The sequence below is a fragment of the Ochlerotatus camptorhynchus genome, unplaced genomic scaffold (genome assembly GCF_037179485.1).
Source record: "Ochlerotatus camptorhynchus isolate MF236.1 unplaced genomic scaffold, CSIRO-AGI_Acam_v1.1 ptg000065l, whole genome shotgun sequence".
Taxonomy (NCBI): domain Eukaryota; kingdom Metazoa; phylum Arthropoda; class Insecta; order Diptera; family Culicidae; genus Ochlerotatus; species Ochlerotatus camptorhynchus.
The window spans coordinates 894497-918328 of NW_027040555.1; the positions used below are offsets into that span (position 1 = coordinate 894497).

The window sequence follows — 23832 nt, forward strand, 5'->3', positions numbered from 1 at the left end:
ATCGAGCTAGTGTGAGTCCATAATTATATAAAGTGGACTTCATGTCATCAGTGGACCTTTTTGATGAATTGAAATCGTGCTAAACAGATACCGACATAACTATCTTGGCAATTACTAGAAAAGTTTAAATTTGTTACCTCAACAGCACATATAACCCAGTCCAAAAGCAACTCCGGTAGCGTCGCGTCCAGCACGTCTACGTCTTTGGAAAATCGTTGCAATATACGTCCGGTCGGGGTGGTATCGAAAAAATTCATGGGCAAATGAAGCACCCTGTTCAACAGAAATTCGTGCACCTTAACCGCTGCAGACCAACAACCCAGAAACAGGGTTATGTCGAATATGATGCGTGTAATACCTGGAAATAGTCAAGTCGGTGCGATTTGATTTTGAGAGGTGACATTTTGACGACGGAACCAATCGAATTGATTTGTGTGGCAGTTCATGTGGGCGTGTCTGTAAAATGTGGAATGCAGTGGGTAGTCAGAACGTTATTTAAGCAGGCTCAATAATCCCTTTGCACTGTTGTTGAAGTCACGCCGTATTTCATTCTTCAAAAAATCAGGTTCTCCGATGTTCTAGACAGGAGCAAATGCAACATATATTGCTCCATCAACATGCTGTAAAAGATCAAGATTTCCAATGGGATAATGATTTCAAGAATAAAATGAAATGAAAGAGTTTAGTTTCGCATTACTTTCAATAAGCAACATTAGTTATTGACGCAGAAAATGGTTTACGAAATGAAGATATTGGAAGGTTTACTAACGATCAAACCGAATCGAACATGAACAATCTGACGATCGATGCAAGTGCAATGTATCTCAGTGTTTCGCATGCCAATAGAAAAGCAGACTATCATGTACTAGACAAAGTGTGGTTCGATCAATGTTTCATGGTTACCTCATAGAAACACCAAGTCAGTGAATTAATCGAAATGGGAAGCGCATTATCGAGAACATCGATGTCTTTGGAAAACCGAGCCAAGACCCGCCCAATGGGAGTAACGTCGAAGAACACCAGCGGCAGGTGGAATATCGCAGAAAGTAATGAGATATGCATGGACACGGCTGCATTCCATGCGCCCAACTGGGGTGCTAAATCGCAGAAGAACGACAAAATGGCTAGAATATGACAACAAAAGCAAAGAAAATAATTATGCGACGGTACATCTGCTGATATATGGCAAGTGATAAGTGAGATGGTATTATCTACACCTTCTAAAGAAAATGTTCTAAACACTGAAACAAAGACCATAGTTAGGAATACTATTTTGCAGAAAACACTTATTTTCAGTATAACTACGCTTAATGCCGTTAAATCTACCATGATTTCAGTATAATTGACTAAAAATATAATCAAATTTACTACCATTCTGTCAAAACTACTATGCTTACTCAAACGGCATAGTAGTTTTGATAGAAAAATAGTAAAATTAAATGAATTTCGTTTCTGCACAAATCTATTGGTGGGAGTATTTAATTTAAACCATCAATATAGTATTTTTGCCAATGGATTTTGTTTCTGTGAACAAGTTTTTTAAGACGATTCTAAAAAAAGCTCCGTTCCTCTGACTAAAAAACACGCGGGACAGTAAATCTGACTGGAGTAGTTCCACGCCAAATGACAAATCGGAAAAAACTCGATTTTCTCCGATTTGCATAAAACTTTACATTATTGAGTGTTATCAATCCACAATCCAAAAATTCCATTCCTATCATTTTGGATGTTTTGTTTTTTAAATGACGTCAAAATGGTGAAAATTACATTCCCAGAATCACTTTGAAAAAAAAAAAAAATACAAGATCCAAAATGGCCGATTTTTTGCGAAAATGTAACTGATTGCCCATAACGCATAATTATGCATAGTTTCATGCAAATTGGAGAAGGTCGAATCTTAAATTTTGATTTTTCTATAATATTTGGCCTGGAACAGATCACTAGTAGGATCACAGTAAAGGAACACTTTTCACAAGGTTTAAAGAGAATTTCATCATTTTAATATCACGTTTCCATAGCTGCCTCAACAGAATGGACATTTTGCAACATTAGCGACATATTTTTGAGTATCTATGAGTATTTCTTTATTATTTTTATTTTTAAGTAGTTCTTTAAAAAGTCAAAACTATTCTTCGATGGTATTTTAGGGCTTGAAAGAAAGGAAAATTCTCTTCTTTCTGAAATATACAAATAAGGGAATACTCCCTTCTTTATTAACCGTTATGTGCTCAACAACCCAGCTTCCACTTGAATAACACGGTGTAGCAAAAAAGCAAAAACACACAGCACACAATAGTTAAATATTTGACGAAGGACATATTTTCACAAGTCAACAACAATTGCGAAAGATATCGAGCAGCAATGAAAAGAAGGAGAAGTCCTTGGTTACCAATTAATTTTTAGTTCTGCTGTACGCAACGATTATGCCAAACGTCATTATGCCAAATGTACCAGACCCATTCTAGCAATGTTTCATGCTGAAATGTATCGTTCATAGACGCAAATTATGGCTCTACAAGGATATTGAAAAAAGGTTGCCGTTATCCACATTGGACACTCTAAAAGGTCGTTCGAGTTTTGAAAATGATCCTAATTACTATAGAAACTCACTGCTTGATCCATGACCAAGCGATTTTTTTTTTTAATTTCATCAATAGTTGTAGCATCAATCGTGCAATGTTCCATCAACATATGCTGTTAACCTTCCAAAGTACCATTGTAAAAAAGCCACACAGGACCACAGAAGCGGATAGTGAAAAAGAACCGATAAACTGCCTATATTGTCCATTACCTCGTAGAAACAGTAAACGACCTCGCTAACGGTCATGGGAAGTGTATTATCAAGGACATCGACGTCCTTGGAAAACCGGGACAAAACGCGCCCGATTGGGGTGGTATCGTAAAACACCAACGGCAGGTGGAAAACGGCGGAAAGCAATGAGATGTGCAAATGGACCGCCGCGTTCCAAGCACCCAATTGAGGCGTCAAATCGCAGAAGAATGATGTTATGGCTAGAATGTAAAAGAAAGCAGAAATGAAAATGAAGTGCTGAGGAGCGGTGGATTAACCGGGAAGCTGTTACAATCTGTAATAGTTACAAACGATTGGATTTGACCACTTTAGTTTCTCAACACTTCAAATGATGTTATGATGGGGGAAGAACGTGATGGAGTTTGTCAGAATAAATGTTGTAGTATAAAAACGTCAGCAAAAATAGTGCCCTATTTTCGAATTTTAAATGTTGCCAGCCCATTAGAACAATTGAATGGAAAACAAAGGTGCTCATTATTTTTGAAACACTATCCTCATGTCCCTCGAGTCGTACGGATTAAGGATTAATATAACTATAATGCTACCCTTACATAATGCGACCTACAGAACAACTTATACCAAATTTTAATTTTAATCTAAGAAGAAGATAGCCGACTTAAAATAAAGGAAATTAGTTTCAATTTACAAAACTGGGCTAATTAGTGCGAAAACCGGCAAAACAATGGCATCAACATGATCCTGGCAAAAAAAAGAAATACAATTTACTACAGAGAAACAATTCCAACAAGGTAGTACAAGAAAAAACAAGCCATCTTATGATATTACACAGCAAAAAAAGAAGAGAAACTACAAATCTGCGCCAACGTACCCTAAAGATGGCCGGAATAAACTGTTTGATATTGAACGGTAAGCTATAGTCCAGCGTGTTAATATCATTGGAAAAGCGCGCCACAATGCGTCCCTTCGGCGTTGTGTCGAAAAACGCCATCGGCAGCCGCATCATGTTGTTGAGCAGACGCCGGTGTAAAGCAAGCGCGGCCTTTATTCCACCCATCACTACGGTTAGCACTCCAAGATACAGCGACACCACTGCAGAATGTAATTTCGTAGACACAGGTGTAAGAGCAAGAGGCATATTGTAATTAGTACGATCTAGCAGAGATATTTGTAAGATTCTACCGAGTGTTAGATTTTGATCGATTCAAGGTGCCAAATAACCAGGAAGCTTCCAGCATCAGCCAACCCAACTAATACCCAACACACCATCGGAATAAAAGTACATTAACACATGGTACCCCGAAGAAGCAGGCACTCCACGCACGGAGTGTGGCCGGTAGGTCGGTATCGGTCGTGTCGACATCCTTGCTGAACCGATTCAGCACTCGACCGAGCGGCGTCACGTCGAAGAACGATGCTAACGGTGCACGCAGTACACTTTGGAGCAACTGCTTATGCAGGATACGCGATGCGCTCAGTGCCCCAATGTACAGCGCCAACGTGGATAGAAGCATGGTAAAAACTATGGCCGGAAATACACGAAGATACACATAACAAAAACACATATGTATATACACAGGATGGGATTTATGGGGGCGGTAACAGATAGGATACATAAAGTGAGAGTTGAGGCTGGTTGAGGATAGCATTTCGAAAGTACAACTACACGGGAGACAGGGACGTATGCTCTCAACGGAAGCACGATGGATTAATAATATGTTATAACTACATGCAATACATGCGAAAACAATCGCAAAGCGAGCGTGCATACTAACACCAGTGTCGTTGTCCTTCCACTACAAACTGCAAACTGTTTTGGTTCGAAAAAGAAAGAATATCACATGAAGAAGAGATAAATGTATTCACAAATTTCACTTGTAACTTGTAATGCAAAGAAAAACATTAAATGCTGCTTGTAACTGTTAAGAGTATTAAATACACATTGGCAATGTTTTATTTCTAAGCTTTTTTATCAATGGAATCTCATATCAGGAAATGGATAATTTCAAAACGTTCACTTATCTTAAAATATGGATAACTATCAGTAAAACTAGGCAATTCTGTGCATTTTGGAATCGATTTGAATGTAATTATTGCTAGATATCACTTTATTTTTTAACTTGGTGCATAGGTAAAAAATGAGGTTACGTGACGCCACTGCTTATAGCATTCTACGGAGTCACTGCTAACCCACAATGGTACTATAGGCACTACGAAAGGCGAAATGAAAAACTGATAACAGAAGGCAGACCAATAGGAAAGCCATGAAATCTGTATGCACCCACGAATACGGCAGAACATCGCAGCAGAGGTAGACCCAGGTAATTTATTACACTAAAGCTTCATGTTAGCATTTCCAACCAACTCTGAAAAGCCGCTAACTTCGCGTATGAAGTAACATAAAAAACACTTTGAATGTAACAACTCAAGGCGGGAGTAACCGTCAACAATGCTGATGATGGTACAGCACGCAACAACCACCCTACTGCTTTCTCTCTGAGATGATCACGTTGGTCATGACGAGAGGAGCAACACAATAGTTGGGTAAAGAAGAATTCTCGCGTCACTTTTCAAATAGACCAATGTAACATATCCACCATTTTGAGAAAATCGAAGTTGAAGTTCGACAGATTATTATTTTAACTGTTTAAAAACAATACATTTTGCAATACTATTTTTATTGTAGTCAGTGTATAATAACGTTGAAAATTCAGAAGAAACGGTAAAATCACAATTTTACTTTGAATTTCATGCTACAACATAGAAAAAACCACATAGGACGTTTTGACAAGTCGAGTTGTACATCGGACATGTTACATTGGACGATTTTTCTCAATGACATAATCAATGAGTGTTACATGGGACGTTTTGTCTACATGATACTAGATTCCCTTTCACAGATTTCAGAGTATAGTACTTAACTTTAGATTGGCCCCGCCTTTGGAAAATGAGCACCAATCATGATCGGCAGTCCGAATGACCGAAGTAACAATCAAGTAACCATCATTTCAAACTGTACATTGGACAATTTTTGATCGATGATTTTCTTAGATAAATGAAAGTAAATTTGGATGGGTGTTTTTGTATCACATACAATGATAGAAGAGCAATAGCTTGTATCGCTTAACTCGATTTGTTTACATTTGTTACATTGGTCTATTTGAAAAGTGACGCGAGAATTGCATTATAACACACCATCGACTGGAAATGCTCTCGCAACGTGGGGCTTTAGGTAGTGATGAAAACGTCGCTAGAACTATTCCACAGCCGCAGTCAGTTCATGAGCAAAAGAGGGACGCACATTTTTTGCCTGTAGACTTGGAGACATACTTCAAGTCTCCGCGTACATTGTACGGGTTATGCAAAAGATGTGCGTCTATCTTTAAAAACTGTCGCATTAATGGCCCTTCGCTCATTTTCAACTTCTATTCAATTTTCATACTGCCGTACTCTAACGGAACTATCCACCTACCCTCTTCTAAAAGATCATTCTCTAGCTAATAAATTATCACACTCATGTTAGCATTTCCAACCAACTCTGATGAGGACGCAACAAAACATGTTTCGTAAGTCAAAACTATGAAATTCAAAGGTCAGCTTATCAAACTTAAAAAAAAAAAAGAATTATAAAATGGGGCGGACTGAATTCGAACCATGAGTGTTCAGATGATTGAGTCCGTGATTTTCGAGCACGTCTATCAACACTTGGGAAATCGGAGGGTAAAGGCATATAAGAACCATTTAATGAAGTACGATGATCAGGCCCACCGTTGATTCGATTGGGTATTTTTCGCGAGATTTTTGAACAAAATAGGCAACTTGATGTGTAGGGTAAGGTGGAACAAGATGGGTCATCAACTTGATTTATTTATTTTTTTGGCCTGCCAACATCAACAGGTTATCGGTGCCGGTGGTGTAGTGGTAAGCGTGATTACCTCTCACCCCAGCAGGCCTGGGTTCAATCCCAGTCGGCGCCGCCGGGATGTTATGGGGCACAGTGTTGGAAAAGTTCGCGATCTTTCACGAAGTTCACCAAGGGAAAAGTTCGCGAGGCATAGTGATTTTTTACGAACTTTTCCATCACTGATGAGGCATAACATCTCTGATCACGCCTTCCTTCGGAAGGGAAGTAAAGCCGTTGGTACCCGGTTCATGATTTGATGGGTCGATATGTCCAGGTGTGGGAGCTGCCTCCCTGGCGTCGGTAGAATTGGTGCTCAGCACGGAAAACAAATCAAGGGTAAAAACATCAACAGGTTTAATGTAGCTCCAATCCCTAATAGAAAAGTCATCCAGATTATTTACAGCATGATTTTAACGATTGTCCAACTTTTCCCCGAAAACCAGTCCCCCGAAAAAAAACTTTACCCCAAAATACAATTCCCCGAATGAAACAGTTCCCCGAAAATAATTTCCCCGAACGTACCATCTGCCAATCTTCGCTGGTTAACTACTTGAATCGAACAATACCACAATAAACATATTAAAGTGTGCCGAATAAAGATAATAGGGGAAATGACGGCTTCGGCATGACAGACTATTTTCGGCAACCCAAATTGAAACACTATTTTCACTGGATTTTCTTACGAAAACACTTCGCTGAATGCATACAAACGATTCTTTATGCTTTCAGCTTCAATTTGACTATATTTTTACCACTGAGAAAAAGCAATCTAGCCAGGTTTTCTTGAAATGCAACACACGCACTACAAATTGTAGCTGATTTCGAGTTGCCGATAATAGAACAGCAGATTTAAATGCAGTTCAAATGGAACGGTTGCCGAAAAAAAAACTGGTTGCCGACAATACTCGCTCTCACTAGAGAAGATTGGAGCTTTGTAAAAGCGTTTCAAAACAGTTTTTGACAATTCTTTCGACTGAAATTGTTAGAGCATCTGGCAGCAAAAGATTGTAAATAAACCAATACTGCATATGTGTGCGTTCCTTAGAGAAAAAGGCTATAGAAATAACGTCGCTGCTTAGGTTGCCGAGAATACGTAAATTCCCCTAGTTTGACTTTCGTTAAAACAAAATGTAAAGGTCAAGCTCCTGAAATCGGTGTAATCGGACGAATGTCGACTCAACGAAGAAAACAAAATTCCCGGATTCTCCCTGATTTTCCAGGAATTAAAAAAAACCAGGTGCAGTGCCTACCCTGTTTTGGAAACACAACCCCATCAGCTATAACTTTCCTCAGAATATATTAGTGCTTTAGTGTTAACCCATGAAGAGTGGTCCAGTACAATTTCAAATTAAATAAAGCGTTCCATACATTTTATAGAATGCAAAAAAGACATAAATCTCGTGTTGCCAAAAACGGGAAGGATCGGCATCGCGATTAGCAATTTTCCCGTTTTTCTCCCGGAATTACGGAAATTATCGCGGTTTAGGTATTATAATTAAGCACAAAACTGAATGCGATTATAAGCCCAAGGTTAAATGGGTAATTTCTAAGACAGCAGCACCTTGCTGGATCTTGAATTTGGATCTGCGACAGGTTCAAAGCCTTCACAAAATTTCCCTCAAAACTTTACAGGCTTTTGATTTTTCTCAAGCCTTTGCTTTAGATTAATTTCCTTTCACAGAGATCTTTCCAGAACTCTTCTAAAATAAATTTGAAATTCTATAATAGTACAGTAATTCTCTGTAGAACACTCAAAAAAAAATCTTAAAATTCATCCTTTCTTCGAATTTTAAACTCTTTTTAAGAATTCACTGAAGCTACTTTTTTTAATTTCCATGAGGTTTCCCCCTGGCAATGCTTGTCTACGTATCTTTGAATCATTATTCAATCATAAAAGTGCTGCTCCAAGCAATAAAAAAAACATCCCAAGCAAAACCATTATCCTAAATTCTCATTTAGTTACTTATCTGAGCTAATCAAGCTGTTAAGAATACAATAAGGAGCAACAACTAGAAGTATTCAGAAAAAAATCATTATCTTCTCTTAAAGCTGAGCTTAGACAAGGCAAGTCAATTGATCAACTCAGTTGAAATCAACTGTCTTGAACGTGTAAACTATGCCATTTAACTGTCTTGTTTTGAAAATAGTTGAACCAGGCTCAACTTTTCAAGCCAATTGAATTCAACTGAGTTGATCAATGACTTGATTTGTCTAAGCCTAGCTTAACTATTTATCATTTTTTATTTTTCTCAAAAGCGCTCCAATGCGCTCAAGGGGTTGATTTTTGTTGGACATAGCTGGATCGAGCAGACGCAGAATCTACTTGAAGGTTAAATTTTGTCAGACGCAATTAGGTATAACATCTATTAAGAGACGCACATTCCCATAAGCAGCTTAATTTTGCAACAACAAACAACGTCTAACGTCTCTTCGGAACTTAATTTTCGTCTCGGTTCAACTCAGGAATGTAACAACACCCAGTGGGTGCTGAATTTATAATAGGCTCAAAATTATCGAAATACCCTTTTATTTGAGTAACTCTTGCCCCACTTGCAAAAATGCAACATCAATCATTAAACAACAACAACTGCGCAACTCTATTTAAATTTGAAATTGAAAACCATCCTCAAACTGCAACGAGTAATTAAGTTGTTTGAAACTTGCGAAGTCAGCCATACTCATTAATATGTTTCTGTTATAAAGAAATATTTCCTTGACTTTGAATGAAATTCCCTGACATCCCCTAATTTTCCAGGTCCAAAAAGGAATTCCCTGACATACCCTGATTTTCCAAGTTTTTTCCAGGTAATCGAAAATAATCCTATGTCAGGAGCTTTTGACCTTTACATGTAATTTTAACGAAAGTCAAACTATTGTCTTTATTCAACACACATTGATTTCTTCGTGCTCCATACAATTTTAGATTCGGCCTATAAGGAGTCGCCATGTGACTAGTATATATGTCATGGGGACGCATGATATCTTTTCTTTGTTTGTATGGAGTTTTATTTAACGTCAACGAACATATTTTAACGTCAACGAACGTGATCAGAGATGTTATGCCTCAGAACATCCCGGCAGCGCCGACTGGGATTGAACCCAGGCCTGCTGGGGTGAGAGGTAATCACGCTTACCACTACACCACCGGTGCCGCTAGCTGGCTCACTACTTGACTAGCCTATTGGTCCCAAACAAATCGATTAACGTACCCCATTCTAGTCAACATTCTAGTACTACACAATGTTTTGATTTGCTATGAAAGTTTGACAGATAAAATGAGGGGTTAATGGATTTTACTATGTTTGGAGGGGTGAATCGATTAGCTTGGGACCGAAGATAGTACCAGAGGTGAGCCAAAAAGTTGAGCACGTTTCTTCGAGACCTACTTGTCTTAGAGTTATCTCTATGGTTGTACCATAGAGGTAACTCTAAGACTAGAAGGTCCCGAAATAACGTGCTCAACTTTTTGGCTCAGCTCTGGTACTCTCTTCGGTCCCAAGCTAATCGATTCACCCCTCGAAACGTAGGAAAAACCAATAACCCCTCATTTTATCTGTCAAACTTTCAAAGCGAATCAAAACAAACATAGTGTAGTACTAGAATTTCAACTAGAATAGGGTACGTTAATCGTTTGCTTGGGACCAATAGGCTAGTCAAGTAGTGAGCCAATTTAAAATCGTTAGTTTTGTATTGATTGTTGGTTGTACTGCTTTAAGCTAGTACCACAAATTGTACAATTTGTGGTACTAGCTTAAAGCAGTACAACGGTAGTACAACAGTGAACTTTGTATGTCTGTACAAGGTATAACTACACTAAAAAGGTTGTGCTATGATCCAACACTCTTTTCTGCTGCTAGTGCGCGCTTGTGTTGGTGCAAGCACTACTCGCTATTCGACAGATGTCAATAAACAGGGTTCGGCAACCTGATACCAACTTCATTACACCGTAAAAGCATTGGGTGTAACACCATTTCTTTATTTCGTTTACGATTAATGAAAAGGCGTATTACCAACAATCAATACGAAACTAACGATTTGAAATTGGCTCACTACTTGATTAGCCTATTGGTCCCAAGCAAATCGATTAACTTACCCCATTCTAGTAAAAATTCTAGTACTACACAATGTTTGTTTTGATTTGCTATTAAAGTTTGACAGATGGGGGTTCGTGGATTTTCCTATGTTTCGAGGGGTGAATCGATAAGCTTGGGACCGAAGATAGTACAAGAGCTGAGCCAAAAAGTTGAGCTCGTTTCTTCGGGACCTTCTGGTCTTAGAGTTACCACTATGGTATTACTATATTAGCGACATATTTTATTTCCTGTTATGCTCATTTTGTGTTTCTTACCGTTTAACATCTCCGTTTAAAAAATTATATTGCTTGTTAGACATACAAAAGAATGTTCTTTGCACATTTTCATTGGAACAATAATTGTACAAATACACTATTTTCCTATCACATCGCCGGAATGCAATACCTTTAACGCTAATAACAAATTTTTAGGCCACTAACATAGAAAAAAAGTTGTGAGTTTCACACGCTTACGGTATGTATTATGATTATTTTGATCATGAATATGCTGGTCCGCATGCGTCTTGAAACGTGAATAGAGACTCCAACGAAAATTAAATTTCGCGGTAAATTTTACAAAGTTTTTCTAGCGAAGTCTTCATTATAAAATTATTGTATAGGAACCACTTTGTTCCACCACCACCATTCAGAATAACTGTCACCGATTTCACAAATATTCAATTCTCAATGGGTAAAATGGGTATATGTTCAAGTATTTTTGTTTTAAATGTGTACAAATATCAGCTTGTATTGATAGTAGGCTTTGAAATTTCATTCGTTTGTGATTTCAAGCAGCCATTATTGACGTCATAATGAAGCATGGCATAAATCTGTAAAAAAAATCGTGTGTTATCTTTTAGAAACTGAAATCTCTTCGAAATAATGTAACATTTATTTTTGCATCATTATAGAGGTACAAAGGAACCATGCTTGGAAAATCCGTTCAATCTCAGAGCTTAAACGCATCACCAGGACTCAAAAAGTGCTGGATCTAAAGCGTGCGTGCCAGCTGTGGTTAATTTTCATGACAAATGTGGCTGGTAATTAAGGTAAAGGGAGAGAGATTTGAAATAAACTATGCTTAGTTGAAGGCAGGGTTCCTTCCATTCATTTTGGCTATAAAAATGTTATATGAAATTATGGAATAATAAGATATTATTATAATATTTTGTTTGTGTAAGCAGCAAGAAAAGATTGTGGAGTTTGTGTTTGACACATAATAACAGCCAATGTTACTGCATGAGAGTGGCAATAAGCGATTTTGTCATTTATCTCACCCACTCTTCGCTCTTCTCTCTTCGCGAAGAGGCGATCAGAAAATCGCTCATTGTGGCTCTGTCAAAGCTAAATTTGCAGGTTTTATGTGTCAAACACAAACTTTAAAATCTTTTCTTGTTCCTTACACATACAAAATACCACCATAAAATCTTATTATTCCATAATTTTCTAAAACATTTTTTTAGTCAAAATGAATGGAAGGCACCCTGGTTGAAGGTTATATATGTAGAAAATTTGGAATATAATGATATCAAAAATTCATGCAAGCGTTCAATCGTTATGACCATTTCTAAAAGGGACAGCTATTCCGAATCACCCTGTACATAAGTTGTAACAAACCCTAGGGTCATATTTAAATAGATCGTACAGTGTAAATTGTATCTTTCGGGGAAATAGTTTTCGGGAAAACGTTCCTTTCGGGGAACTGGTTCATTGAGGGAATCGTATTTCGGGGAAAAGTCGTACAATAATTTTAACATTCAAGATATTCTTTGTTTATGGTTTCCGTTTATTAGGGATGCATGTTGTTATAGGGCGATTCAAATATGAAGTCCATTCTTGAGGGGTGAAATTGGAACAATCGATTATCTGTCAAAGTCATAGGAAAAGCTATTCCAATCGAGCAGAAGACCTGTCAAATCGATAATATGTCGCCTCTTTACCCAATTCAGTATCTTTAGTGGCAATAGGTATGAGAAAAAGCGTGACACAGGGTGTAAAGGGTGATACGGTCAAAATTTGGTCAATATCAACTTGACGTATTTCTTTCAATTTTGCATTTAAAAAACCTGAACACCCCTCATTTTGAAGGTGTGTGTGTGTTGAATGTTGCTCCTATTTTGATTTTGGAATTCACTCTTCAGTTGTCAAAATGCCGTCCAAGCAAGAAGAGCAGCGTATCAAAATTTTGCTCGCGCATCGCGAAAATCCGAGCTACTCGCACGCAAAGTTGGCAAAATCGCTAAAAGTTGCCAAATCAACCGTTACAAATGTAATTAAAGTGTTTGGGGAACGTTTGTCGACAGCCAGGAAGTCTGGATCGGGGGGAAATCTAAAACCGGAAGCCGCTGAGACGACAAAGAGAGTTGCCGGTAGTTTCAAGCGAAACCCTAACCTCTCTCTCCGAGATGCCGCAAATAAGCTGGGTGTATCGTCTACAACCGTGCATCGAGCCAAAAAACGAGCCGGACTATCGACTTACAAGAAGGTAGTGACTCCAAATCGCGATGATAAACAAAATACGATCCCGGAGGCTGTACACGACGATGCTGACGAAGTTTGACTGCGTGGTAATGGACGACGAAACCTACGTCAAAGCCGACTACAAGCAGTTTCTGGGACAGGAGTTTTATACGGCAAAAGGAAGGGGAAAGGTAGCAGATGTTTTCAAGCACATGAAACTGTCAAAGTTCGCAAAGAAATATCTGGCTTGGCAAGCCATCTGTACCTGTGGCTTGAAAAGCAGCATTTTCATAGCTTCCGGGACTGTCAACCAAGAAATTTACGTGAAAGAGTGTTTGAATAAACGTCTGCTGCCTTTCCTGAAGAAACACGGTTGTTCCGTACTGTTTTGGCCGGATTTGGCATCTTGCCATTACGGTAAAAAGGCCATGGAGTGGTACGCCGCCAACAACGTGCAGGTGGTTCCCAAGGACAAGAACCCTCCCAACACGCCAGAGCTCCACCCAATTGAGAAATACTGGGCTATTGTCAAGCGGAACCTAAAGAAGACAAAAAAAAACTGCGAAGGGCGAGCAGCAGTTCAAGGCAAACTTGCTTTCTGCGGCGAAGCAGGTGGACAAGGTGGCTGTACAAAATCTGATGGCAGGGGTCAAGCGTAAGGCCCGGCAATTTGGATTTGGAAAAGCGGAAGCCTAACTGAATATTTTTCCTGAATTTTATACTAATTGAACTTGAAAAAGAAATTTAATTTGATTTTTTAAATAAACGATTTCACCGATTTACACGCGTTTTCCCTTGACCAAATTTTGACCGTATCACCCTTTAGGTGGGATGACAAAGTGTTTATAAGAATCGAAAAACTTGGAAAAAAATTAATAAATATTTAAGCGAACCTATTTTGCCCTTCCTTACCCTGCATTGTACAGTGATGGTAGTTGTCAAACGTTGGCAATAATAAATTCTCGCGTAACATTTGAAAAGGGCCTATCCTCATTGATCGATTCTCTTCATCGACTCTCTTTTTGCACAGTTCGACAGAAGATGATGTTAGCTTGCACTTGAAACAACACGCTCAATGGGAAATGCATTTGCAGTCGGGTTTTTCACGAAAGAGAAAATCGGCGAAGAAAATCGAGTAATATGCCCTTTTCTCGTGTTACGCGAGAATTATTCTCATAGACGAGTGCACGGATGTAGTTGAATTTTACTCACTCGAGAAAAAGTGACACAAGCTGATCTGCCAAATGTTTGCTTAGAGCCGTGTTGATAAACTCTGATGTCGACGTCAAAGCAGCTTGATATTCTTGATCAGGATTTAATAATACCGGTTGGGGCTTATCACCATAAATGTTCATTATTTAGCTCCAACCAGTATTATCCTCGTATTAAATCCCGATCACAGATGATAAGCTGTTTTGCTGTCGACGTTGATGTTAATCAATACTATCCTTACCAAACATTTGGCAGATCCTCCAATCAGGGATGGTATTAAAAGTTAATCCGAGGTGGAGCTTACCGTCATTAGTGTAATCAGTCTTAATCTACACTCAAAAAATTCCACACGTCATCATCATGTGACTCATACTTGTTATGAAACACATCCATTTCACGTATAAAACTTATGCTTTGAACCATGCCTCAACACTATTGGTTTGAATTGATCATTTTGTCAAGCTTCTGCATTCATGTTCCATCAGATGTCACAGCTGTTGTTTGCGGTGACATCTGTCGGATCCTAGGCACAATCTGTTTTCCTATAATTTTTCACAGAGGACACTGCAGTGCAAAACATGTCTGGTACCTCTATATATGCATTTAGATTATTTCTCGAAGTCCCTCCTTTTTTACACATTCTGCACACAAAATAGCTCACCCCTCACATAATTTCCCGCCGAATTTTATGTATGGGGCGGGGCATAAAGTATCTTTTGCGCAGAATATGTAAAAAAGGAGGGACTTCGAACAATAATCTAAATGCATATATAGATGTACCAGACATGTTTTGTAGCGTCAGGTACTCTATTTTGTAATCTGTGAAAGGAAAATTACAAATCGAGTGTCAACAAAATACATGGCATGTTGAGAGATTGAGCTCGTGAGAGAGAATTTCTCTCTAAAATTTGAATTTTTTGGCTCTCTGGGGACTGGTATTACTAGCAGGTAAAATTGTATGGGAAAAATCATTTTTATTTAATTGTAGCTTGTTGAGCATTAATTTCCGGGAAAAAACTGAACGACAAAGCCCCTGACTAATTTCTTTAGGTTGTCGTTCACTTTTTTTGACCTGAATATGCACCGGAGGCGAATTATTCGCACTTCTCACAATTTCTATATGGGGATTTTTATCTCTTCCTACCAGCGGAACAGCGCCATTTCTGTGGAAAATGGTCGAACAAAATGATTAATTGTGACACACTTGGAGTCTATGTGCCTCACATGATGATATCAATTGTTTTGCACATTATAATTTAATGTTCTACAATATTCTACTTTATCGACTTCTTCTACTTTACCGACTCCAAAATTGAGTCGACAAATATAAAACACAGTTGCCAGAGGGCAGAGACACATGCTGTTTGTGCAAACGGCCACTACGTATGGTACTACCACTACCTACTTGGTATTTAAAATCGTTAGTTTCGTATTGATTGTTGGTACGAAATGTTGAAATGTTTAAATTCTATTACTACACTATGTTTGTTTTGATTCGCTATGAAAGTTTGACAGATAACATCAGGGGTGTGTGGATTCATGCAGAACATGCAGGGGTGAGTGAAATAGCTTGGGACTGCTTGGGACCGTTGTTCTGGTACTGAGTGAGCCAAAAATAATAATGATTTTCTTCGGGACCTACTAGTCTTAGAGTTACCTCTATGGTACTACCCTGCCAGCTATGTGTTGTATTGTGTCCTATACACTACCAATAAAATATAGTACTTTTACCTCCGCCATGGCAGGACGGTCAGTGAATCGATCGTAAGTCATTATTTTTAACTATCACACAACGTACAAATTGGGTCCTATCCGTGCGCGATCATAATTCTAGATTGAGCTGGAATTAGGGCGTAACAGCTTTTGTAAACAATTACTTCTCTCGATGATTTATAGTAATTCAAGGCACGGCCACGCAAACCAACATAACCATCGGGTAGAGGAAGTCTTCATCTACCCGATAGTGATGTTGATTTGCGTTGACTAGCCTTGACTTTCTAGAAATCATCGAGAGAAGTCATTGTTTAAAAAAGCTGTTACGCCCTAATTCACCACAAAGGTAGCCATCTGGCAGAGCATGTATAGTTCTTGACTCATCGTGGACTGCAAGAGTCTTGGTCAAGAAGCATGCTCATTTCAATGGCGAGTGCGTTTACCAGATTCTCGTGTTGTTTTCGTGATCACTATAGTGCTAACAGCTTATTGTACGGGAGAACAATGCATCGGACCTACAACAGAATGATAACAGCAAAAACCATTTCAACCCATCTTGCATGCGCTACAGCACTCGACGATACGATATGACTATTGTATAGAATAGTTGTAGTTTCAATGTCTTGTGTGAAATAAAACCGTATGTTTTGGAGGGGAGTATGTTTGTGCAAACGGCCTACACTCAGGTCTTTTTTTACACGGGGGATACGTACCTACCGTGTAAAAAAACCTACGAGATTTTGATTTTTCACATGCTCAAATGTTTTTAAAAAATCGGATTTTGATGCCATTTGTAATTATATCATGCTATGGTCCATATAGACATATTTTAAAAATTGTGATTTTTTTCTAAGTATGTCATTCGATTACCTATAGCTTGAAACAGATAATGTATTTGGAATCAAGTCGATAGGTTGTATCGTTGTCGAGAAATCGTTAAAACGTACCGTGTAAATCGCGAAAAACCGTGTAAAATAACCGTGTAAAAAAAGACTTCTGTGTATAGTACTTATACCTTCGCCATGGCAGGACGGTCAGTTATTCTCATATATAAGATAAGGATGAAGTCAAACAATTCACAATGAAGAACAAACAATTCACATCGCATGGAAATGCAAAACACTAGTAGTAGTAGTGTGATTCAATGTGCAATGCACTTAAATTGATAAAGAAAGATTATCAACATTTCAAAGTTTGAAACACTAGAAATCTACGTGTAGAACACAGTGAACCATGGTGGAATACACTTAAAATAAATGTGATTGTGCATATTCAAAATCAAGAGTTTAAACACTTCGATCAGACGTGTGGATTTTTTTGAGTGTATCTATAATTAGTCAACATTGGCGGCAGCTTGTGCCACTTTTACTCGAGGTAGTGAACTCAAATCCATCCGTGCACTCTTCAATATTTGCTCAAAATATGTTTTTGATTAGAGTAGGGGTAAGAGGTACATAGTGAACAGGTGAGGCATAATTAGCATCCCGAACTCCAGTCAGAAACCTCTAGTTGTTCGAAACAAATTAAGGGGGTATTCCCAATCTTTTGCCTTTTTTCGGCCTGTTTTTCAATTAATTTTTTTTCAAGGAAAATGAATAGTAATGCGCCTAACTCTTTGGGATTCTTGTTTATTGAACATTAAAGTTTACAAATAATTTTTTTTCGACATAAAAAAAGACATTATTGAAGTCACAAAATGGCGACAAACAGACCCCTGTTCGCCGCAAACGCCTGGACGGGCGAAGATTTTTCTCTGGAACGGCTTCATCTGAAACAGATTTCGTGATGAAATAATAATCTGCATAAGATTCTCTGGAGCTTCTCCCGTTGGCAGCAAAAAATCTTGCAAATTAACAAAATGGCGGCCATATGAAAAAACAGGCGATTTTTAGCCCGCTTTTTTGCAACTTTAAGGTGCTTCAAACAATGTTAAATGTTAATATTTTTGGCTGAAAGTGGGAGAAGCTCCAAAGAATTTAATAAGGAACAAAATGCGCAAAGATTCAAGTCAATATCTCTTATAGTTTCTGAGAAAAATCTTCGCCCGATAAAAAAAATGTGGTTTCGAGAAAAACGCGTTTAAAGTTTTGACTTTAGTTAAAACCATTTGGGGGTTCTTACCATTAGTCAGCTATGCCTGGACACCGAATTCGGCTGATCGGAAAACGGCTTGGGGGGATGAAAGTATATAGTCTAAAGTACAAAAAAACGTGAAAAAAAAAAATTTGATTTTTTGAAAAAAAAGATCGGGAATACCCCCTTAATTGGTAATACGTTGTTCAATATCACCATTACAATGTTTAACGACCAATTATTTTGTTTCGATCCATAGGAAATCCAAGGCTAAAACACAGGAAGCTCACTATGCCCCTTTATAAGACGAAAAAAGACGTATGGGTCGCAGTAGCGTTCTACCCTATGTATTATCTTTGCAATGATTGCTCAAAACGCCTGCTCAACTAATAGTTACTACAGTTAGAACAACTACCAATGGCATACTAATACTCCTAATCGTTACTCAATCAAAATGTTATGATCCCGCACTCGAGACTGATAACAGGTTATAATTTAAATCTGGTTGCACTTTCATTTGGAAGAACAAAACTTTTGAAACATGTTACAAATCTCACAGTACGGACACATAACAAACAGCATTACGAACAACCAAAACAGCAGTGCATGCATATCAAAACTGTTTCTGCATTCAAAGGAAATAAACAATGCTCCCAATATCTACAAACAAAGAAAAACAGCAGAATTAATCATGTTGACACGTTACCGCAAAGATCATGGCGAGACATGACCGCACCACCTGGGGCAGTGTGTTATCAATGACGTCCACATCCTTCGCGAACCGGTTCAACACCCGCCCCAGCGGCGTCGTGTCGAATAGCTCCATCGGCCAGCGCAGTACGTATCGTAAGAGAATGACGTGCATCTCGCGGGATGCCTTCAGTGCACCCAGTGCGAACGATATCGAAGCAGCAAAGGTGGCAAAAACTGTTGTAATGGGGACGGGTTGGTTGTTGTTTTATTTTCTATCTATTCAGTGCTTTTTTTTTAGTTGTGTTGAATTATTAGGTATACTTAAAATGTTTACGCATAATTGAATCATTTATCAATTGAGAAATCGCAAAAGAACATTTGATACAAAAACTGGAAAACAACCGAAAATCGAAACGAGGTCCTAGGTATGTGGTTTCTCTACAAATTAATATTCCTAACACTAAAATGACTTCCCTCATCCAATTTTTCTAATATTTCTACTGCCCATAAAAACATAACTGTCCCATATGAATAGGAAATCAAGCAGAGTTGGGACAGTTATAAAAGCATAACAGTCCCATATGGATTTTTTTTTGGTCAAAAATGAGTTATCCGTTATAATCGATTGTTAACTACCCGCATTTAAAACTGTGCACAAAAAGTTACATGTTAGTTGTTCAGAAAATGTTGCGAAAAATACCAAGGTTATCCCATCCATAAGAGCATATGGGGGATTAAATATTCAACAGCATTTTCCTCGGCATACTGTTTGGCCAGATGGAACTGATCTGCTTTTATGTGGTCCAAAAAATGCTAAAAGATCGTTTTCGGTAAAAATGTGACTTATGCGGTTTCTCAAATAAATGATTCAATTACAACTAAGATGATCTACGCCTTCGTCATTTGCTATACCTATTATTGAGGGGGAAGCTAATGAAGCTCTTAGTCAAACGATCGATGCCCTAAAACATGATGTGTAATACAGCTAAAAATTACCGACCAACGACTTTATTCGCCTCGCAGACGATAGTGGGTTTAGCAATTGACGAAGACGCAATCTGCCGGTGGTCGCATAATTGCCCCATGTGCTATGGAGTTTCCTATACCTACACATGGGACAATCACGCTTTCAGCGGCATACCAAGCGATTGTGCGTGTCAAGCTACCGAAATTACGTTACGTAACTATTATTATTAGTTTTAATTGAAAAAGTAAACGTTATGCGATCCAACAGAACAGGATAGAGAAAAAAAAAACAGGATTGATAGCATGCAATACTGAGGTAGGTGGATTAAAAAAATGAACCAAAAAATAATAACAGCTAAGCAAAGCAAAAATAAAAACAGTAAGGATTAGTAAGGGGGTGCTAAATTACCGAAAACAACATAGTCAGAAAAGAGCGCACAAGTGTCGGCAGGACATTGTCCACCGTGTCCACGTCTTTCGAGAACCGGTTCAAGACACGGCCCTGCGGAGTGGTGTCAAATGACGCCATCGGCCACCTGAGAACATACGTGAGTAAGGCTTCATGCATAGCTTTCGCCGCTAGTAAAGCGCCCAGTGCAAATGTTAGTGAGCCAATAAACTGAGCTAGAACTGATAAGTGGAAGAAAACAAGTTAGATAATTGCTAGTGTGTGTTATAGTGAAAAAAGGGAAAGTGTGCTAGAATTTGGGTGTGTAGGGGAAATGGTAATCATTCCAATTTGGAATACTGTACAGCTGGAATAGCTTTGTAACATTTCAAATTAGCAAAAAACCGCGCATATATGAAACTACACTGAAAGGACATTTCTTACCTTGACCGGCACCAAAGGCACCGTACACTCCCAGGTACATATCTCTTACGCTGGTATCGTTCTCAGCCGCTTCATCCGTTGACCATTTCGACAACCATAGATTCGATCCAATCGAGAAGCTTTGGAATACCATGTTCAGAAGGACCGTAGCTATCGAAAGCGTTAGGCCAATGCTCTTCAGATAGTGTTTGTAGACTTCCCATTTTACCTGAAAAACATAAGTTACAACCGGCTTCCAAACCTTTCGGCCAATAATACTTACGCTTCCGGTTTCAGACTTCTCCTGTTCTATCAGTTTGTTCTTCTGCGGCTCTTCTAGAAGCTTCTTCTCGGGTGTTCTTTTCCTCAGACTGCTCTGGCTGCCACTAATATCTGAATTTTGCCTAGAATATGATTCATTCCCAGAAGACGTGCTGCCACTTCTCGATCGCTTACTGATGGCTCGTTCAAACTTGTGCTTAAGCTCTTCGTTGCTTACATTGGACTCGAGCTGTGCCTTAATCTCGTCAATATCTTCTTCCTCTTCGTTTACTTCCTGCAGGTGCTGAATCAGGAAATCAGCAAACGCACCCTTCTTATCCATCAGCTCCTGATACGATCCGGATTCGGAGATTTCGCCATCCTTCATAACGAATATAACATTCGTGTTCGGCAAATACGTAATACCATGCGTCACCAGCACACGTGTCTTCTTTGCTAGCAGCCCATTGTCGCCTATGACCTGTTCGAAAATATGTTTTCCAACGTGGGAATCGACGGCACTCAGCGGATCGTCCAAAAAGTAAATATCCGCATCGCTATAGACCGCTCGGGCCAGTGAAACACGTTGCTTCTGTCCGCCGGACAAGTTGATGCCCTTCTCTCCGATCTCGGTTTGATCCCCACCGGGCAGCATCTCAATATCCGGCTTCAAAGCACATGCCGAAATCACCTTGTTGTACAGCTTGACGTCCATCGATTTACCAAACAGAATATTGTCCTGCAGGGTAGCATTCTGGATCCAAGCCTGCTGACTGACGTAGGCAATTTTTCCGATCGTGTTGACTCGACCGGAAACTTTATCCATTTCACCGAGGAAAGCCGACAGAACCGAACTCTTACCGGAACCGACCGTACCGACGATGGCGGCCAGCTCATTTTTCTCCACCTTCATGTTGATGTTTCTCAGCGTAGTGTCATCGCCATCCCACGAGAAGACACCGCCCTCTATCACCAGAGGGCAGGCTGAAAACAGGGAAAAGGCAAACGGTTAGTGAACGGAATTTGCACGAAAATGCTGCCACAAGACTTACATTCCTTCTCGTCGTGCTGAACGTTGTCCGGATTGAGTTCTTCCTGGTTGAGGAATCTGTTGATACGTTTCACGGAAACGGCAGTCTGTTGGCAGAGAGGGTGGGAAAATTGTGCTGAATTAATTGTTCTGGGAACAATAATAGGGTTAGTTAGTTCGTGCATAGTATATTGGTAGCCCATATGTTAATCACTGGTTACATTACATCAATTAATCTTAAAAGTTCCCTATATTTAGGTTCCCGTACTTGCTATTTTGCTTTTGCTGTAAGTTGCTGTAGCTTTCTGTAAGTTACTGTAAGAAATTATAAGGTGCAGCGCAAGTACGGGAACAGACCTTTTGGCATCTAGAACAATTCCTACACTGAGGCAAACGACCGTAAGAACTCCGTAAGACTTCTTTCTTCTTTTTCGCTTTTCAAGCTTGTTGCTTATCGCATATTAGCTTATTGCGTGCTCTCAATTAAGTGTTCTAGATGCACTTCCACAGTTAATAATTAAGAGCTTTCGAAGCTTGCTACCATTTTTGCATTAGTATAATTGTGTGGCAAGTACAATCATACTCTCTGTCCAGGGAAGTCGAGAAATTTTCCAAACCCGAAGAATTCCTAGACTGGACGGGGAATTGAACTCAGCCACCTCCAGCATGGTCTTCCTTTGTAGCTGCGCCTTTACCGACAAAGCTAAGGAAGGCCCCAAGAACTCCGTAAGAACCACTTGTGAATTTTCGACAAAAGGGTTTCTTATGGAAATCATAAGTTTGGCTTATGAAACAGAATTCATAAGTTAGTTTATGAAACTTAAAAAAATATATATATATAAATTGTAGCAGACCGCAATCGAACCCAGAGTGTTCGGATTTGTTGACTCCGTGATTTGCTCTCACGTCTATCAACGCTTGGGGAATCGAAGGTGGTGACTTTAACACTCTTGGGTCATTCGTGAATTCGTGAACGTTTCAAATAATGTGTCGTTGTCTTTTTTGAAAATAATAGATATCGAAAAATGTCGCGGAATGAACTTATTAAATTTTGTGATTAAAATGTTTACCAAAACTCACTCACCACAACACGCGTAATTTTCTCTTATAGTACGTTCAGACTACAAAGTTATAACATGTTATAGCGCTATCTTGATGGTGGTTTCTGTGTTGCAATTAGTTGACAACCGTTATAACATGTTATAACTCTCCAGTCTGGACAGCGTTTTAGTCTATGCAAATTAAATTCAGGTCACATAGGGTTACGGGATGTAAACTTGGCCTAGCCCCTCAATTCGGCCTAGCCAGCAAATAAATCATTTTTCAGCAATAAATCTCAATTTTAATGTCAAAAAAGTTCACTTATCACTTTAAATTGTGAGCCGCACACGAATCACTTGGGCTGTGAACCAATTGGCAAGTTAAATATAACTCGTGGTTAACATTGACAGATGTAAAAATATCGATTAACTCTCCTAGGTTAAAGTTAGATTTGACAACCGTGGCTGAGTTATTAGGGTGGGGTTTATTATTTTTTAAATCGTTCGGGGATATGTTTTCCCATGATTATTGGGACTAGTTAAGTAAAATAAAAAAAAAAAAAAAATGAGTGCCACAAATGTTATATGCAACAATGCAACTCGTCTTCTTTTTGCAACTTGCAACGATTTTGTTTAACTCCTTATTTCAACTTCTTTTTATTTTTTGAAATAATTTGTTGTTGCTATCACTATCCCCCCCTTTCACCAGATTTGAATATTGTATGACAAAAGTAAAAATATTAATTTGTTTCTGCCTAATATCGAAGACAAGAATCAAGAAGACTGGCAACTCTTCCATTTTCTCATACGAACGCTATGAGACAGGT

At 38.8% G+C, this 23832-nt stretch overlaps 1 protein-coding gene across 15 annotated transcripts in view; it reads right to left on the reverse strand.

Moving 5' to 3' along the window:
• MRP (Multidrug-Resistance like Protein 1) overlaps positions 1-23832 on the reverse strand; it is a 37127-nt gene that overhangs the window by 9688 nt on the left and 3607 nt on the right. For 3 of the 15 annotated variants that reach the window (XM_065216620.1, XM_065216631.1, XM_065216627.1), the window contains exons 6-9: positions 21988-22072; positions 20958-21919; positions 20696-20903; positions 2792-3012 (exon numbers count right to left, since the gene is read on the reverse strand). In XM_065216620.1, coding sequence (XP_065072692.1) covers positions 2792-3012; positions 20696-20903; positions 20958-21919; positions 21988-22072 — 1476 coding nt within the window. Of the gene's footprint in view, positions 1-137; positions 359-2791; positions 3013-3641; positions 3863-4068; positions 4293-18910; positions 19132-20272; positions 20494-20695; positions 20904-20957; positions 21920-21987; positions 22073-23832 lie in introns of all 15 variants that reach the window. The other 12 variants (XM_065216616.1, XM_065216623.1, XM_065216622.1 and 9 more) reach the window with 5 other exon arrangements.